We start from the raw sequence: 20643 nt of genomic DNA on the forward strand, positions 1-20643 counted from the left end.
CTGCTTTCCCAGGCCATAGCAGAGAACTGGATCAGAAGTGGAGCAGCCATGACTTGAACCGGTGTCCATATGGGATGCTGGTACTGCAGGCGGTGACTTCACCTGCTATGCCATAGTGCCGGTTTCTCTCTGTTCTATCTTTCTTCAGGTTTAGGAATTAAAGTGACACTAGCTTCATAGAAGGAGTTTTGGGAGAATTTCCTCTATTTCAGTTGCTATGAACAGTTTGAGAATTGTAATTAGTTCTTCTTTAAATGTCTGGTAGAATTCAGCAGTGAAACCATTTGGTATGGACTTTTTTTTGAGGAATATCTTTATTACTGATTCAATTTCTGTCTTGGTTATTCATCTATTTAGGTTTTCTATGTCTTCATGGTTCAGTTTTGGTAGGTTGTATGTGTCCAAGAATCTATCCATTTCTTCTAGGTTTCCAGATTTGTTGGTATACAGCTCTTTGTACTAATTCCTGATTCTTTTATTTCTGTGGTATCTGATGTTACATTTTTCTTTTCATCTCTGATTTCATTGATTTGTGTCTTCGCTCTCCTTTTTTGGCTATTTGGGCCAATGGTGTATCAATTTTGTTTATTTTTTCAAAAAACCAGCTTTTCATTTCACTGATCTTTTGTATTATTTTGTGTTTCATGTGCATATTGAGGACCACAGGGATCCTTTGTGGGAATCTTGAGGCAGTACAGATGAATATTGCACCCACTGGGACTAGCACCTGGGTACTAATCCCCTTGAAAGAGAGGAGATGAGGGTAAGACTAACCCAACAGAGCTAATCAAACCCTCCCATCCTATAAAAAAAAAAAGAGGATATCTACATATTGGGCATTGCCTAAAATAGTCCCTAACAACATGGCGCCTGGTTCAGGGGGCATGTTTGTGGCCACTGTGGTTAAGATCGGACCACCTGCAGGGATAGGACTGCTTTAGTTCTGGACACGTGAACAGTATATGATCCCTATATGCCCCTGTGCATGGTCCACCCATGCCTGTATGACCTTTTCGCTGATTGGCTCCCCTACTGTGCATGTCTTTTGTAAGCTTTATAAGCCTGTACACTTCCTCAATAAAGTAGTTCCTGCTTCAACAGAACTCATGGGTGCTTGCTGCAGTGTGCTTGACCTGTCGACCTTACCTCTCCTGTTCGCCTTGTCAGGGAGTCAAACTGCTCACGGCTGTAATCACCCAAAAAGGAAGTCCTCTCCAATGGATACACACCTCCATTGGAGGAGCCCCTAGAGTGTATTCACATCTTGACCAATTGGCAAACCTCATCATTAAGGGGAGGGACACATCTGTTAAACATTATGGCAAAGATTTTGAGATGCTTGTTGTCCCCTACCGGTCCTCAGACTTTGAATGAATACAAAAAAACAACCCTAGGGTGTCCTTAGCTCTAGAGGGTTTTCTAGGAAAAATTGACTGCCATTACGGTCCAACTAGGTGGGTAACTTCCTTTTCCCACCTCCTACCCTCTTCTCCACCAGGCCCCTAAAGGAGGCTGTCAATGTGTTTATGGATGGGGGACAAGCTGGTTCTGCAGTAGTAGTTTACCCTCCTACATCAAGTGCCCTAAAAAGGTCGCCTCAATTATATTTTGAGTCTGTTGAGGGATCTGCCCAATTTAAGGAACTGTATGCTGTAGCCATGGCCATGTCCCATATTAGAGAGCCACTAAATCTATTCTCGGATAGTCTCTATGTGGTCAATCTCCTGCCCATTCTAATTTTGTCCCATATTAGGTTAGATAACAATCTTATCACCCCATTAATGATCCAGGTAAGGTACTTATTGAGACAAAGAAGTCAACCTCTCTTTGTACAACATTTGAGAGGACATCAAAATTTGCCAGGTTTCTTGTCACAAGGCAATAAAACGGCAGATCAGTTGGCTATGCATGGGGTCTTGACAGCCCCAATTCAAACCATTCCTGGTTTACAGCTCGCTCAAGGTCTTCATGACCTTACGCATCTAAATTGGAGAGGGTTACATCATAGATTTCCTCCCATTTCCATTAAAGACCTTAAATGGATTATAAAAACCTGCAAATCATGTCTTCCCCTGTTACAAGTCCCAGCTCTCCAAACACCTGGAGTAAATCCTAGAGGACTAAAGCCCAACATATTATGGCAAACTGATGTTACACATTATGCACCATTTGGCAAGCTTAAATATATCTTTATGTCCATTGACACATACTCCCATGCCTGTTGGGCCACTGCTCACTCTGGTGAAAAGGCCAAACATGCTGTTAGTCATTTTCTACAATGTTTTGCTATTTTGGGGCTACCAGTAAAAATTAAGACTGATAATGGCCCTTGTTTCATTAGTAAGACAACATAAGAATTCTTCAACACATGGCATATTCAATACTCTACTGGAATTCCTCACAACACACAAGAACAAGCAATCATCAAAAGACAAAATAAAATTTTAAAAGACCAACTTGTAAAACAAACAGGGGGAATCATGCCCCAACAGGACCAGCTACGAATGGCTGTGCTCACTTTAAATATTTTAAATTTTCCAAAACATCAGCCCTTGTCAGCCTTTCACAAACATTGGTCCCTCCAAGGACCCTACCTTTTGGTTAGGGTAAAATGGAAGGACCCACTAACGGGATGCTGGCAAGGACCAGACCCACTGATAAGTGCTGGAAGAGGATTTGGATGTGTCTTCCCTCAGGGGAATTCCAATCCCATATGGGTACCTGCGAGAAACCTTAAATATCTCCCTTTCGCCAAAGAAGGTCACTCAGGAGGACCCCCTCCTGAGGAGTAATTCTTTTCTCTTATAAGGATGAAAAGACCATATTGGACTCTCTGCTTCATTGTGACTGGATCATCATGGTACATCAGGAGTGCCGCTGTTATTGCTAATCGCTTGGGCATCATCCAGGACAAGATCAAGACCCTCCAAGAAGCTCTAGTTACCTGTGGTCGGGCCTTGGGGGATGGCTTCTTTATCTCCTCCCCTTCATGGGCCCCTTGGTTTCCAATGTCCTCATAAATTTGTCCAAGATCCCATTGCTGCGGTCCAGTTAATGGTGGTCCGACAACAATATGCCACTCTTCAGGAACCGGGTTATGCTGCTGTTTAAGCACCAGATTAGGAATCCTATACATCCACCCACAGCCACTGCCAAGATGTAGAGGTATAATACATCATACCCTGAATTGCTGAGGTGGTAGACAATGATGGGTAAGATCCCTTGGGGCAGCTCCTAACAGCTGGTAGTCAAAGACGGGTAAGATCCCCAGAGAGGGACCATCTAAGACAGACATGCTCCCTAAAGGGCTGATGCCAGTCAGAGGGGACAACCTAAGACAGGCACACTCTCCACTCAGTTCCTCTTTCTTTAATATAAAACAAAAAGGGGGAAATATTGGGCACTGCCTAAAATAGTCCCTAATAACATGGCACCTGGCAGATGTTTGTGGCTGCTGTGGTTAAGCCACGTGAGATTGGACCACCTGCAGGGATAGGACTGCTTTAGTTCCGGACACGTGGACAGTGCATGATCCCTATATGCCCCTGTGCATGGTCCACCCATGCCTGTATGACCTTTTCGCTGATTGGCTCCCCTACTGTGCATGTCTTTTGTAAGCTTTATAAGCCTGTACACTTCCTCAATAAAGTAGTTCCTGCTTCAACAGAACTCATGGGTGCTTGCTGCAGTGTGCTTGACCTGTCGACCTTACCTTTCCTGTTCGCCTTGTCAGGGAGTGCTTGTACTGTCCCCTGCTGGTCAGGAGCCAGCCTCAGGCTTAAGACTCCAACATCTACAAGACATAAAAAATGAAAAAATCTTTCATGTTCATGGAATGGAAGAATCAACATCATCAAAATATCCATAATACCAAAAGTAATTTACAGATTCAATGCAATCCCAATCAAAATGCCAATGACATCCTTTGTATATCTAGAAAAAATGATGTTAAAATTCATATGGAGGCCGGTGTTGTGGCTCAATAGGCTAATCCTCTGCCTGTGGTGCCGGCACACCGGGTTCTAGTCCCGGTTGGGGCACCAGATTCTGTCCCGGTTGCCCCTCTTCCAGGCCAGCTCTCTGCTGTGGCCCAGGAGTGCAGTGGAGGATGGCCCATGTCTTGGGCCCTGCACCCGCATGGGAGACCAGGAGAAGCACCTGGCTCCTGGCTTTGGATCAGTGTGGTACGCTGGCTGCAGCGCGCAGGCCGCAGCAGCCATTGGAGGGTGAACCAACGGTAAAGGAAGACCTTTCTCTCTGTCTCTTTCTCTCACTGTTCACTCTGCCTGTTGAAACAAAAAAAATTCATATGGAAACACAAGAGACCCCAAATAGCTAAAGCAATCTTATACAACTAAAACAAAGCTAGAGGCATTACAATACCTGACTTCAAGACGTACTACAGGGCAGTTATAATCAAAACAGCCTGGTTCTGGCACAAAAAAGATGGATAGACCAATGAAATAGAATAGAAACTCCAGAACACAATCAATGCATCTGCAACCAACTTATCTTTGAAAAAAGGAGCTAAAATCAATGCCTGGAACAAAGACAGTCTCTTTAACAAATAGTGCTGGGAAAATGAATCTCCAGATGCAGAAGTATGAAACTAGACCCCTATCTTATACCTTACACAAATATCCACTCAAAATGGATCAAAGACATAAATCTATGACCCAATACATATACCTTTATGAAACCAGTGGCTAAGTGTTCTACTACTTAGTTTTAATGATCTGTATTTTTTTTTTCACTATATATGGCTGAAATGGTCATTTTCTTTTCAACTATTATTGATTGCTGTTGTCTATATTCCTACTACACTAGGGTCTCTCTGCTTTTTTACTTGTTAAACTTGATCAGTGAAGCATTATTCCTTTTATGGTAATGTAAATTTAAAATATTTTATCTCAAGAAATAAAAAAAAAGAGAGAGAAGGAAGGAGGATGAGAGGGAAGGATGGAGAAATGGGATGTCATTATGTTCTTAGAATTGTATCTATAAAGCACATTGAATCTGTTAAAAACTCATTAAAAATTAAAATAAAAAATCTATGCACCCTAGAGGGCAATTAGGATTTCTCCCAGCATTCCTTTTCTGGTGTTCTCAGGAGAAGGTAAACACATTAAGGAAAGCAAAACTATGAAAAAGGAGATATATTTCCCTTATTAGTTAAATAATATACTTGTCAAATAGAGAGGTGGTTGAGTGCTAGAAATTTATGCTTTATGCTTTCTCCTGATTACAAGACCTTTGGATTCCATGGGAGCTTGGCCATACCTTGCCTAGGTGAGCACGAGTGAAGCTTCCATTTTGATCTATCTCCCAATAGGTGGCTAAATTGTATGTGCTGAATGGATGAGTTAGTGTCTTGAGGAAGGCACTTAATTGGGCACTTTATTCTGCATGACATATCACCTGTGATAGGCCTCATGCATTTACTCTTTGATAAAATTATTGTGAGAATCAACATTTTTTTTAAAGAGTCATAACATATAGGAAAATTCATCTTGGCAAAATTTTTCATGTATCTCAATGTTTAGATGATGTCTCAAAGGTTTCTAGGTGATTTTTTTAGTCATTTGCATTATGATAAGTCAGGCCTCGATGACAGTTTTCATGATTTAATTCTTAATTTAATTTTTAAAATCAAGACTTAAGAACTGTACATATTTTGTGGTACACTATGATGTGATGGATATCTGCAATGTGTGGTGATCAGTGTATTCATTACCTCGAACATTTATCATAACTTAAATATCCTCTGGGATTTCATAATTTTCCTTGTAATAATAGAGCTTCCATGTAATAACTTTGTTTCATAGTCCCAATTGTTTATCATTCATTCTAAATAACCTTGCTGTTTTGAATTGTAATCCCATCTGGTGCAGTATCATCTCAGGGATGAAGGCCTCCTATTATGTGTGCCATATCCTGTTTAAAGTCAAGTTTGCTTCAAGAGTGCTTATTCAGGTAAACACTGAAAAGGATGCAAAGATGGGAGTGGGAGGTGGGGAGGGTGTTCTGTGTAGCTAGCGCTTATTCATTCTAGGTTGGAAAAGGAGAGACAGGAAGGAATGACTCTAGTATTCTACAGCAGGCAAAGGAGGGTTCAGATCTGGAAGTTATCATTTGATGAATCCGCCTGTACTTTTCCATCTAACAATTTATTTGAGTTCAACATATTATGGACTTTGGAATACTGCACACTGGATTCAAGCTCTGGCTCTTTCATTTACTATTCTGTGATATGGGAAAATATGAAATATTTCTAAAACCCAGTATTCCAAAAGCTTACTTGAATCTTTTCTCAGAGTAAAAAGGGTTTTACTAGTCAGACATAGAGGATACAACCTCACCTTTAACCTCTCAACTTGAGCATATACCAGAGAGGCAGTGTAGAAAGAAAGTTCTAAGTTTCAACTTAATGTGAAATTTTGTCATGGAAGGAGAATTTCTTATTGTAGTTAACTTCAAGAAACTCAGAAATGTTCCTTGCCCTTGAACTCAGTTGAGTCCCACACCCTATTGCCTTCATACCCCACCCTACATTCCTTCCCAGGTTCCCAAGGCCCTGCCCTCCTCTAGGAATTCACCTCTGTCTTCTGCTCCCTACCCCCAACCCCATCCCTAGCCCTCCTAAAATGTACAAAGGCCTGGCCCCTGGGGATCTGGGCCTTCTGCCACGTGTTCCATCATGGGCACACGGGCAGTTGGTCACCCACCTCTAAGAATTTATTTTCTCTGAATAAATTCAGTCTGGCTGTAAATTTGTACACTGCCTCCTCTCTATTCTGCAACTCTTTTCCTAATAAATACTGTTAATTGTAGGCACAACACTTTGCAGAGAGCCCTTGAACCTGTTCATTTGGTATAATCGAAACTTTGCATTCATTGATTAGCAGCTTTCCATTTCCCCATCCCCTCTCACCTGGCACCACTATTTCAATAGCTATTTTATGAATTTGAATATATTACATACCTATGTAATGAGGTCATGTGTTTGTCCTTCTGTGACTGTCTAATTTCACCCAGCATAATGTTTCCTGGGTTTACCTACATTGCTTCTTTGTAAAGGATGAATAATATCCATTGTATATATGAACTACACTTTCTTTTTCTGTTCGTTTATTGATCAATACTTGGGTTGCTTACACTTCCTAACTGCTGTGAACCGTGTTGTGATGGATATAGAAGTGTAGGTATTGTAAGACTGCCACAAAACATACCAAACACCAGAGTAAGGGAAAGAGTTAGTTGATGGAAATTTGATAGACCAGAGGGAAAGGGCAAAGAAGGAAAAGGAGAAGAAGGAGAGCGTAAGAGAAAGAGACAGAGAGAGAAGGAGACAGAGATCAGGAGATGGAGAAAAAGACAGCCTCATGCTCAGGAACACGTCCTTTTAAAATTTTGCCAAGGGGTGGGGAGGGAAGTAGGAGCAGTGAATTCCATTAGGATGGGGGTGGTTGGGCCATGTGGCCACCTGGCTTCCAGCAATGGCAGTGGAGGCTAGAGCCTAGGATGGTATCAGGGTGTAGATTGTGCCATAGATAAGACTGCACCATTTTACTAACAGGTATCTCTTCAAGATACTCATCTGAGTTGTTTTAAATATATTCTAGCAGTATGATTGCTGAATCATATTTTGGTTTGCTTTTAAATTTTTGAAGAATCTCCATATCATTTCCACATCAGTAGTGTACAAAGATTCCAAATTCCTCATAGTCTTAATAGCACTTGCTAGCTTTTATTTTTTATTTTTGACTATACTATCTGACAGGTGTGAGGTAACACTTCCTTGTGTTGGTTTTAAATGTTTGTTTGTTATCTATCTATTTATCTATTTGAAAGGCACAATGAGAGAGAGAGGAGGGAGAGAACATTTTCTACCTACTGATTCACTCCCCAAATGGCAGCAATGGCTGGAGCTGAGAGCCAGGCCGAAGCCAGGAACCAGGAGTTTTATCTGGCTCATCCATGGGGGTACAGGGACCCAAATAGTTGGGCCATCTTCTACTGCCTTCCCAGACACATTACCAGGGAGCTGAATGGGACCTGGAGCAGCAGGGACATGAATTGACCCCCAATCTGCTATGTCACTATGTTGGCCTCTTACTGTGGTTTTAATTTGCATTTCCCTGATGATTAGCTATGATAAGTGTATTTTATATACCTATTGACTTTTGTACATTTTCTTGGAGAAATGTCCATTCAAGGCCTTTGCTTATTTAAGAATTTTTGTTGCTGTTGGCTATTGAGTTGTAATGTGTCCCAATTCTTAGAAAGTCACTTTGACTTTCCACTTACAAAGCATTAGGAAGTGAAACCCTTTGTTTTTCCCCTCTAAATTATATGTATTTAAAATGAAAACTGAACTAATGTAAAATATGTAGGTATAAAACAGATAGGAATAGAACAAAGAGTAGTAAATGGGCGAATTTTGCAAATGGGAAAGAAAGGCTGTACAACATGTTACATTTAGACTCTGAATTGCTGAATTGATATCAGTTATTTATTAGCTTCCTCCATGTTAGCAGACTGTGCTTCTAATTTGGTAGTCTAGCCTACATAATTACACAATGGATCAACAGTGTTGATATAAATCTTCCGAAACAAAGTTCTCTGAGATCAAACTTTTCTGTCAGCCATAGGACTTAATGGTAATACTCAGAGCCAGCCATTGTCTTTCTCACTACAATTGTCTGGGAATGTGGGTTTCTAATAGAAGCTAAGTAATTAATGGAATAACTTTTACTTAGGGATATGGATTGTAATTGCCACCTGCCAATTATCTATAATAGTGCAGTTAGAGAATATTAATAGGCTTTGTGTGTCTGACTGATATAGTGGTGTAAGTAATAATATAATTAATATAATATAATTAAAGCTCCACTCAAGGACATACATACCTTCCTCAAGCTTAACAGCTACATGTACATTAAATAAATGTATAATAATTAAATTCCAATTTGGTATAATAATTAAGGTGAAACAAGGTGGTAAATTTATAAAATTATGTTGTAATTAATAATAAAGTGTATTATGGTGGCAGATTAAGTAATAATACTTCATCTCTTTTTTTTTCTTACAGGCTAAGACTGGAAAATTACTCTGGAGGAGATATTTAAAGTAAAATATTCAATGGTGTTTATTGCTTTACAACTGCTCTATTTTGCTAAAAATTCTTCATGTTAATTAAACATTCAATTTCATTTGAAATACTATCTACTTCCAATGAGAAATTGAGACTTTAAGAAGAGATGAATAAAACAGGAGACTCTTAATAAGTAGTTCTGATTGTGTCTGTGCATATCAGAATAGAAAAATGCATCTTTCACATAACAGTAATGTCACTGCTACCATTCATGAATTCATTCTTCTGGGTTTCCTGTGTAGCCAAGAAGTAGCAATTCTTCTTTTTGCTTTGTTTTCCCTCATTTACATCTTGACTTTGTTGGGCAATGGTGCTATTATTTGTGCTGTGTGGTGGGACCAGCAACTCCACACCCCCATGTATATCTTATTGGCCAACTTCTCTTTTCTGGAGATTTGCTACATAAATTCCAATGTGCCCAATATGTTGTTCAACTTCCTCTCCAAAACCAAGACCATCTCCTATAATGGCTGCATCCTACAGTTCTACATTTTCCTCTCTCTCTGTGCCACAGAACTTTTCTTCCTGGCTCTCATGGCATTTGATAGGTATGTTGCCATCTGCCGTCCATTACACTATCCCACCATAATGACCAGGAAATTCTGTGGAACCCTTGTGTCTGCCTGCTGGGTGGGTGGCTTCCTCTGGTTAGTGACACCTGCCACTCTTGTCTCCCAAGTACCGTTTTGTGGTTCAAATATTATTGATCACTACCTGTGTGATCTGGGGGCAATGTTGGCCATATCATGTGTTCCTGTCCCCAAGACAACTCTGACATGTAGCACCTTCAGTGCTGTGATACTGCTTGTCACTTTGTTCTACATTCTTGTATCCTACTCTCTGGTCCTTCGAGCTGTGGTTCAGGTTCCCACAGGTTCAGGTAGGAAGAAAGCCTTCTCCACCTGTGCGTCCCATCTTACAGTGGTGTCCTTATTTTACGGCTCCATCATGGTGATGTATGTAAGCCCAGGGGCAGCCAATCAGCCTGGCATGCAGAAATTTGTAACAATGTTCTACTCAATTGTGACTCCACTTTTAAATCCTCTGATTTATAGCCTCAGGAATAAGGAGATGAAGATTGCCTTGAGGAAAGTTGTGTGCAAAGTTTAAAGTCATTCTTGAATGGGAGCATATTGGTGAGATAAAATTTCTCTTGAGTCCTATTTTAAAGAGTAAAGAAAAATCACAATTAAATGGAAGAAAAGGTTCTAGGTCTGGAACAAGTGCTTCCACAAGATAATATTGTAAAATGGAATGCTATAGCGTTTATTCCTTATCAGAATCTTGTCTGCTGATAATCACAGCAGATACTATTTACAAATTATGTAAAGAGTTCAGAATGAATCATGTGAGTGTGCATGGAATATAAGGATGCTTTTCCATGTGCATATCCAAGCACTGCCTTCCTTGGAAGTTCTGTCTCTGCCAAGAATATAATGGAATAACTACCTGTGAAGAGATACATGCATGAAAAATTTTAAGGTTATTGTTGGAGTCCTAGTTATCTGACAGCTCTGAGAATGTCTTGATCAGTGAAAGCCTGGGAGGTTTATATGATTTTGTTACATTCCTGAGAAAATGGTCATCCTGAAGCCACAGAGAAGCTTCCTTTCTTGGCCCCAATGGACAACGCTGCAAATAAACCCAAGCTGCTCAGTCAGTGGAGCATGAGACTGTTAACTGTAATACATCCTCATGGCTGCTTTGAAGATGCAAGGGTTCACAGTGACCTGAACGTTCTCATCTACTGGCTCACTCCCCAAATGGTGACTTAAAACCATTGAGCTGGGCCAGGCCAAAGTCAGGAGCTGGAAACTCAGGCTGGGTCCCCCGCATGGGTGGCAGGGACCCATGTGTTTGAACCATCACCTGCTGCCTTGTAGGATGTACATTACCAGGGAGCTGAAATCAGGAGTGGAGTGGAGACTCAACACAGGCACTTCAATATGGTATGGGAGACCCCAGTCACTATGCCAAATGCTCATCCCTCCAATAATTTAAAAAGTAAAATTGTTATATGTGTAATCTCATTTTCAGAAAAAATATACACAGAAAAAGCTACAGAACAAAACAGAGTGCAAACTCTTGGTTCAGACTGATTACTTAGTTTCAAAATTTGTCTCTATTGTCAAATTACTCAAATTGTTATTTGTCTGTTTCCCAAATTCTAACTGCAGATGATTCCTAACATTATATCTGCATCAAACAGATTGAATGAGTTAATGCATGAAAGCATTTATAATAGTGCTTTATACTTAATAAATGTAATATTGTATTATCAATAATAATTGCATAAAAATGCATCAACCAACATCAAGTATTATTGGAATGTCTCCCTGAACTAGGAAGGCTTTTGGGCCTGAAGTTAGGTTAAGACCAACATCAGGCTGTATTTTTCTATTCTGCTCAGAACTGTATATTTCATTCTTTATTGACAGTTTCATTTTGTTCTTCCTTGTTTGTTTGCTGTGGTTTGTAATTATATATAGAATCCTCCTATATATAGGCTCCTGAATTCAGCCTGGCCCAACCCTAACTGTTGCAGCCATTTGGGGAGTTAACTAACAAATTGAAGATCTTTCTCTTTCTGTCTCTCCCTCTATCTCTGTAATTCTGTCTTTAAAATAATTTTTTTTAAAAAGTGCTAATTTTTAAGAAAAAAGTTCTTATTCTCTAAAGAGAGCTACTATATGTAATGGCAAAATTGAAAAAAAATAAAACCACTTTTGCTATAGTTGCTATAGTCCCCTTCATTCTTCCCTTGTCTTCTGGAAGATTTGTGCTACAAATTATTTTCCGCTTCACAGTATAAAGATTGATGACTGCTTTCTGAATCTGTCTCAGCAAACACTTTTTAAAAAAGATTTATTTATTTGAAAGTCCAAGTTATACAGGGAGAGAAGGAGAGGCAGAGAGAGAGAGAGAGAGAGAGAGAGAGAGGTCTTCTATCCGCTGGTTCATTCCCCAATTGGCCACAATAGCCGGAGCTGTGCTGATCCGAAGCCAGGAGCCAGGAACCAGGAGCCAGAACCTGGAGCTTCTTCTGGGTCTCCCATATGGGTGCAGGGGCCCAAAGACTTGGGCCATCTTCTACTGCTTTTCCAGGCCATACCAGAGAGCTGGATCAGAAGTGGAGCAGCCGGGACTCAAACTGGTGCCCATATGGGATGCCGGCATTGCAGGCGGTGTCTTTACCTGTTAAGCCACAGTGCCGACCCTGGCAAACATTATTTAATAAGATCTTCCCTTGGGGTTTTATGTAGATCAAATGAAATCACATATAAAAGTATTTGTAAAATCAAAGCACATTACCAATGTCAGTTGTTTCTAAATTATTATCATGTTAACATTTCTACTGCACTCGTCCCAAAGCCCCCACAGCATCAGTTTTGCTCGTGTGTGCATTTTCTTTTCCTTCATGGTGCTGGAGCTGTAGCTTTCGCTCAGTTGTAAAAGGTAGAAAATCATGAATGCCCCTCCACGCCCCAGCTCCAACAGTGCTGTGCCCTCCGTGCCGCCCTTAGTTTTTCTTCTGATGCCAGGGAATGGCCTTGTGGAGACAGCCACCAGCTTCTCAGTGGCAGGACTTCATCTCCAGGCGTTCGCTCTCACCCTTGCACCAGGATTGTTAGGAACTGCATTACCACCAGGGGAAAATAAAAGAAAGGAGTCTATAGGCAGCCTTTGGACAAATCAAGGCCAATCCTGGCTTGTGGAATTTCTAGGATAAGAGAGTCACATACTCCCATCCTGAAGGAGGATGATCATCAAGAACGCTCTGTTAAAATTATCTGTGCTACCGGAGGCCCCGATAAGTTGCTTACGTATGTTGTTATCTTTTGTGCTTCTTTGTGCTTCTTTGTTCTACAGCTGGATGTGTATAAATACCCCCGAGACATTAGAATAAATGAGCCTTGATCAGCCTTGTTGTCTTGGCTCCATTCTCTGCGCCCTTGTCATTCTTTTCAGTCCCTCTCTCTCCCTTAGGTTCCATTTGACTGGTGCAGCTGGCCAGCACAGAAGTAATTTTGGGTCCTACAAAGGCGTGTAAGAGCTAGTAACCTGGGATGTGTTCACTTCCGTTGTGTGAATGCATTTTCTCTGACACGGGCCAGTGTTGTTCACCTTCCAGGTCTGAAAGACACAGCCCCTCCTGTGTGAGGCTCAGAAGTACCTCCTGGTAGAGCTGACTGGATTCCGTTCTGGGGTCAAAAGCCTCCTCTGCTGTGAGCAGAAGTTTTCCTGTACTTGAGTTTATGGAGGAGGCGAACTCACCTTCTGCCTTTAGTTTAACAGAAGGTAAAGACTGGGGCACAGCTGAACTCACATGGGAGACCTGAACTGAGATCCTGTCTCCTGGCTTTGGCTGCAGCAAGAGCCCACGGTGGGCATTTAGGGAATGAACCAGTGGATGAGTGCTCTCCATTCGTCTCCTCTTTCTCTCCCTTCCTCTCAAAAATTTAAAAAATCAGTATTTTGTAGGTACTATATAAAAATGAAAAAGAAGTGAAATTAATTTGAATAATATGTTAGTCAATATATCAAAATATTATTCCAAGATGTGAATGGCATACAATTATTACTGAGATATTTTGTGTTCAGTTTTCCCATACTAAGTTTTGGAAATTTGGTGTGAATTTTATACTTACAGCATATGCTAATTCAGACTAGCCACATGAGTCATTAAAATTCACTTGAAATTGTTCAATTCAGCTACAGGTGAAATTTTTAAAAAGATCTATTCATTTTTATTTGAAAGGCAGAGTGACGGAGAAACAAGAAGAGGCAGAGAGAGAGAGAGAGAGAGAGAAAAGGAAAGAAAGAGGAGAGAGAAAGATATCTTCCATCTGTTGGTTTACTTCCCACAGGCTCACAACAGCCTGGGTAGGTCCAAAGCCAGAAGCTAGGAACTCCATACAGATCTCCTATGTAGGTGGCAGGAACCCAAAAACTGGATCAGAGCCTGGAGCAGCTTGGCTGAAACCAGTCCTCTGAAAGGGATGTGGGTATCTCAAGCAGCTGCTTAACCTGTTTCTCCACAAAGCCCACCCCTGCTGGTGGAATTTGAAATTGACCAAAACTGTCTCTTATCAGAATGTTTTAATTCCACTGTGATTTACTAATTGTGTGATGTCAAGAAATTACTAAGCCTTAGTTTTCTAATCTGTTAATAAGACACTGATTATAGCCTGCTCCAGAGGCTTTGTATATAATGATTTATTGTAGGTAATAAATGAAGTGGCTGCTTTTTTTTTGACAGGCATAGTGGACAGTGAGAGAGAGAGAGACAGAGAGAAAGGTCTTCCTTTGCCGTTGGTTCACCCTCCAATGGCCGCCGTGGCCGGTGCGCTGCAGCTGGCGCATTGCGCTGATCCGAAGGCAAGAGCCAGGTGCTTCTCCTGGTCTCCCATGTGGGTGCAGGGCCCAAGGACTTGGGCCATCCTCCACTGCACTCCCGGGCCACAGCAGAGAGCTGGACTGGAAGAGGGGCAACCGGGACAGAATCCGGCGCCCCGATCGGGACTAGAACCCGGTGTGTGTGCAAGGCAGAGGATTAGCCTATTGAGCTGCGGCGCCAGCTGAAGTGGCTGCTTTTAAAACATGCTTAGTGGATTTCATTTTTGTAAATGGCTGTATAAATATAAACATGTGTAAATGTCATGTTATTTGGTATATGGAGGGTTATAAATGCTTTACTGATTTATACTATAATCATATACCCTTCTTCCTCACTTCATGATTGTTTTCATGAATTCCATGTTGTCTGATATTAATGTCCCTGTTTTCAAGGAAAATAGTACATATATGTATAGTATCTACACAGGAAATGAATATGCAAAATGTTTAAAACAGCTAAACTAAAAATACCTATATATATATAATTTAAAAAACATGTTCAGTGGAATAGTAGTTCCATGAGATGATTTAGGAAGAAAAGGAAGGTATCCCATGCATATTAGATAAAAGTCTATACCAATATATCTATTTCAGAGATTACTAAGGTTTATGCTGTTTTTGAAGACTTCGTAAGAGGCTTAATTTAATGTAATAAAGTACTTGCTTTATTTAAATATAGACTATACTCCCTTTCCTATTAATTTCATATGGAATTCCTAGAAATACTTATTTAAGAATTAGGTGATACTTTATGTAAGAGGTTCACCTCAATGAGAAGCAACTGATAAACACTCAGTAGTATTGAAATAGATTGAAATAAATGAAGTAGGTGGTAAGGCCGCCTTCCGTCTGTGGAAAGGGAAGTATACGTGTGATCTGCAAAGACTGCGACTCATTTTCTTCTTCTTTTCCTCTCCTCCTCCGTTTTCCTTCATTTATTCCCCTCCCTTCTCCCTTCCCCTTCTTTACGATCTGACTGATTGTGACTGAGAGGCATAGGTGTGGGAAAGGATCAAGACAAGAAATCGTTACTTTCTGGGAGACATTTTTGTTCGTGCCCTTATGAATAGTTATCAAAATAAACACATTTGACTTTTACATTATGATATCGCTATATTCTTAATTTATAAAGTGATAAATTTACAAGAGTTGCTAAATAATTTATATTTAATTCTGTTAAGTGGCAGAAATCACTTAGAGTGAAAGTCTTCATGGCATATGGTCAATCTGCGATATGAAAGTCACATTAATTATTAGTATGAAAATGGTTGCAAATGCAGAAACCATACACTTTCATAAACAATGAACTTTATTAAGCACAACATATTTTCATATCTTTTCCCACTCTGTTCATGTAGACAAATGTTGTAGAATAAATGAGACTTAAGCTCCCGGAGGGAAATCACAATTAAAGTAATCAGGAAAACTTCAGCATTGTATAACGTCACTGATGATATTTTGGGTGAATTTGCCGCTCATGAAAAAAATCTGTCTAGGCAATTGTTTTCACTGGATGTGCTTTACTTCTATGAAATACAATAAAGAAATCTGTTTTGTTATTGAGCCTCCCAGAAATCCTGCCTCTCAAAGTCCAGACAACTTCAGATTCTTCCTAAAAGGAAGCTACTTACGGTTGTGAGTAAGGTGACTTCCTGCAGGTTGCAAATGCAAATTCATACAAAATTACATCTTATCTTACCATATTGTTTCATTACGTTAGTGAGTCATATTTGGAAAGATAGTTGGGCAATAGTGAAAATAAAACATATTATCAAACCAATAATTGTGATCAATATTTCAAAAAAACTTTAGATATTTATCATAATACTTAAAGCTATCTCACAGCAAAAACACTGAAATAAAATATGATCTCCAAACCTGTAATTCATCACTGGATTTGCAGCAAACGGAGTTAATTTCTGATTAATGCCTGATCCTGTACATTTAGCATCTGCCTTAACTCTATTCTAGATTTAACAAAAAGTCCTAAATTCCAAATCTTTATTTTGGGTGCCATCTGAGCTATAATTTAATATTCATCTAAAGCTCTCAGTTTGTTTAAAAAATCTTTGGAGTGAAAACATGTTGGGGCTGGTGCTGCGGTGCAACAGGTTAAAGCCCTGGCCTGAAGTGCTGGCATCCCATATGGGCACTGGTCCGAGACCCGGCTGCTCGATTTTCAATCCAGCTCTCTGCTATGGCTGGCGAAAGCAGTAGAAGATGCCCCAAGTCCTTGGGCCTCTGCACCTGCGTGCGAGACCTGGAAGAAGCTCCTGGCTCCTGGCTTTGGATCAGCGCAGCTCCGGCCATTGCGGCGAATTGGGGAGTGAATCAGCGGATGGAAGACCTCTCTCTCTCTCTCTCTCTCTCTGCCTCTCCTCTCTCTGTGTAACTCTGACTCTCAAATAAATAAATCTTTTTAAAAAAATGTTGTTTTCTTTGGAGGTAGAGTCTTAGGATCATACCTGCTAGGTTAAATCTCTCGTTCAGAATTCCTTCCTTTATCTCAGTAACTATCAGTGGAAGAGAATTTGCTTAATGTTAATTTGTAAACAAGGCTATGATCTATGTTACAATCTTATATACTCCTCCAATTCTGAAGTACAAAGCACATTTGTGCAGCATTTTAGCAACAGAGCTGTACATGCAGGCAAAAGGCCCAATTTTCTCAAGAAAATCATTTTTTCAAGAAGACTAATAGTGATATTAGTAATTAATAGTAATATTAGTAATTAATAGTAATATTATTAATAGACAATAGTGAGTTCCTTTGTAATAGTTCCCTAACCGAAAAGATTGACTTATCCAGAGAGCTTTCTTACTTACACCTTCCTCGGGTAGGTTGCGATGGAACTTGTTTTACCATGTCTTCTGATCTATGCTTTGCGAGTGGGGTTTCCGTCCCAAAGATTTTCCTCAGGGCAGTCTTCATCTCCTTGTTCCTCAGGCTGTAAATGAGAGGATTGCAAAGAGGCGTTATCACAGAATAAAACAAGGTCACAATGTTTTGCACTTCCACTGGCTGTCTTGATCCGGGGCTAACATACATTACCATAATAGAGCCAAAAAACAGGACACCACAGACAGACGAGAGGCACCAGTGGAGAAAGCCTCCGTTTGCTTGCTGCTGAGGGCGACCTCAGCACGGCCAGAATCTAATTCTGGCACTGGAGCATAGAACAGAGGATAAAGAGAGAAGTGCCAGCCATGAAGATAATGTTGAAAGTAGAGTGAATGAACTGAGTGTGGTGTCTTCAGAACAGGACGGCATCAGCTGGGGGACAGGATCACATAGGAGATGGTTTATGATATTTGGGCCACAAGAGGGCAACTGTGAAATGAGAACAACAGGAGTTATGAAGAGGATGAAACCAAGAAGACCAGCCAAAGATGACAAGGTCAATGCACAGCTGTCTGGTCATGATGCGTGGTTAGTGCAGAGGGTGGCAGACGGCAAGGTACCTGTCAATGGCCATGGTGCAAAGGTAGAAGCCCACATTACAACCAAAGGAGAAGAAGTAGCACTGTGCAAAGCAACTCACGAAGGAGATGGCCTTGCTTGTGGAGAGGAAGTTGGCTAACATGTTCGGGACAGTTGTAGTGATGTAACATATTTCCAGGAGAGAGAAGTTCCCCAAGAGGATGTACCCAGGAGTGTGAAGGCGCTGGTCCCACAGCACAGCACAGGCCATGGCTGCATTTCCCATCAGGGTCAGAACGTAGGCTACTGAGAAGAGTCCAAAGAAGAGGAGCTGCATTTCTGGGCTTGAGGGAAAGCCCATGAGGATAGAGTAGTTGATGCAGTGGATGTTTTCTCTGCTGGACACGTTCATTAGTCTGGAAGACAAGAAGATGACACTGTTTTTTTGCAGTTTAATGGAGAATGTTGATATTTTCCTCCCTGGAAACACCAAATTCCTTTACCATCTATTTTTGAGAAAGTAGCAGACAGTGAGGTTTCTGCGAACAAGACTGATTTTTAGATTGCTCCTGAAGAGCATGACCTCATTTTAAAAATAAGACACAAATAATAATACAAATGGGGAATGTAATTTTGGGAAAAAAACATTAGATGAGGTCAAGATACAGGAATACATAGAAGAGTCCAAACTTTATTATTTTGTAAGTTACTTTAACACTAGTTGTATATTTCCTCATCTTTTTGCCATGTGTGAGGGGTCTTCCAAAAATTAATGAAAAATACGTATTATGAAAAAACTGCATGAATTTCCCATTAAAATGATTCAACGTTTCCATGCACTAAAGTTCCCAAGTGTAAGAAATGCTCTTTCTCTAGCTGGTCTACTGAACTATGGAGAAGAATCTTACACTTTTGCACCTTAAATTCTGAAGATTCTGATACACTCTTGTGTGAAGTTGAGGTCTGGATACACAACTTAGGGAAACTGACCTTCCAGAGACAAATTGCTCTGAGTTATTAGACTGTTTGCTGTAGTCGGACTTGGACAATTTTGCTGCAAAAATTTGCAAAACAGACAAAAATTTTGATTTGTGTATGTGTAGTTACCATATTGCTTTATCCATAACATTTTTTGTGCTTGAATTTTTTGGTCTCCTTTTTTATTTGTAACACTTGTGCTCTCTTATACTCATCCTAGGGATTTTCTGTTGAGACAGTCTTGAGATATAGGATATCTTGTTTTACTTCCTCCTGCTAATCCTCCCAAATTGTTATTGAAATGAAGTTTAACTTTTAGTTTGCTTTCTTAGGACCCAACTGTTAGCTATCACATTTGGTGCCTAAAGTAGGATTTCTGTTTACATATTCTTACTGCCTATGGGACTAGGTAGATTGTTGAAATCTAAATGCAATGTGGTGTGTCAATTTATTTGTTTCTATTATCAATCGCATTATAATAGGTGGAAAAGTAGTTGACACCATAGTTTGTTGAATTATGAGTGTGTGTGCTTGTATGTGTTTGTGTGTGTGTATGTGTTTTACCCTGGTAGACATAGATTTTCTCTTGATCTGTTGTGATTGTATAGTGTGCTTAAAACAAAAAGCTTATTCAGGTTTGTTATTCTGAACAACTCTATGAATTGTCTGGTGAGGTTATTACATAGTATATCTGAGAAAGAATAAGTATTACGTTGCCTGGAGACAGCAAATTCTGATGGCCATTCCTAGACAACATATACATATATTGAGTACAACATATTCATTATCAGGAAATGAGAAAGTAGAGACCATTGACCCTAATAAGTTAAAAAAAATTTTTACCTGTGGGATGCTTATAAATTATTCTATAGTGCTCTCTTATTGAAGGGAACATTCTGCTTATAAATTCAAAATCCTGATTATTTCTTCAAAACTCATTAAACTGAATTTTTAAAACTCATGTAATTTTTTTGTAGCTTGAAAATAGGTTTAATTGTGTGTGTGTGTATGTGTGTGTGTGTGTGTGTGTGTGTGGTGTTGGGGGTTTAGAATGTAGAAGGAACATTTTGGAGTTCTCTTGGGAACCGGAACATTCCACAGGTGATTCATTGATTTAAAGGCAGTAACCCTTTACAGTTTGACCTGTGTCCTAATTCCAAGGATCCCATGCTCAGCTATCTTGGTTATATTCTCTGTCAGTGGGATCCTAGTAGTCATACCAAATCAAAAATAATAGTCACCTTGTTGGAGTCTTCTGTTGCAGTATTTCTTGTGGATACTGACGGTATGGAGTCATAATTCAAAGAAGATTCTATAATTGCAACCAGCAAAAAGCATAGAGCTGCTGAATGGGTTTGCCAACTTAGAAGGGTTGTTTCACATAAAACCGAGGCATACTTAGTGAAACTGATAGCAATATTTGGGCTGGGAAATAATGCATCAGAGTAGGTTAAGATAATTTTCATGTTTTCTTTGTTGAATAAGCAGTGAAGTTCATTATAATATTTACATAAATCTACCTCCATAAATTTATCAGCTACACATTTTCACACAAAATCCTTAAATTTCTTTGTAATATTGATTAATGTTTTAAAGGGTTAAGGAAACTAGATAAATAGCTTTCCCAAAACTCAATGAAATGGAAAGAAAATCCGCAGTTTCAATCATCTTTGTCTGAATTTTATTTGAATAG

The 20643-nt window shown here is 40.0% G+C and overlaps 1 protein-coding gene and 1 pseudogene across 1 annotated transcript; one reads left to right on the plus strand and one right to left on the minus strand.

Annotated features, from left to right (window-relative positions):
- Positions 1 to 333: 333 nt before the first annotated feature.
- LOC100348419 (olfactory receptor 11G2-like) overlaps positions 334 to 20643 on the minus strand; it is a 35595-nt pseudogene continuing 15285 nt past the window's right edge.
- Positions 9326 to 10264, plus strand: LOC100348673 (olfactory receptor 11G2-like). Its single transcript, XM_008269283.2, has one exon. It carries the CDS (start codon positions 9326 to 9328, stop codon positions 10262 to 10264), a length of 939 nt encoding a protein of 312 aa, XP_008267505.1.

This window comes from Oryctolagus cuniculus, chromosome 12, assembly GCF_964237555.1.
Source record: "Oryctolagus cuniculus chromosome 12, mOryCun1.1, whole genome shotgun sequence".
Taxonomy (NCBI): domain Eukaryota; kingdom Metazoa; phylum Chordata; class Mammalia; order Lagomorpha; family Leporidae; genus Oryctolagus; species Oryctolagus cuniculus.

What these genes read in the sequence shown, in the direction of transcription:
- LOC100348673 (XM_008269283.2), top strand. Translation starts at nt 9,326, where the DNA reads ATGCATCTTTCACATAACAGTAATGTCACTGCTACCATTCATGAATTC.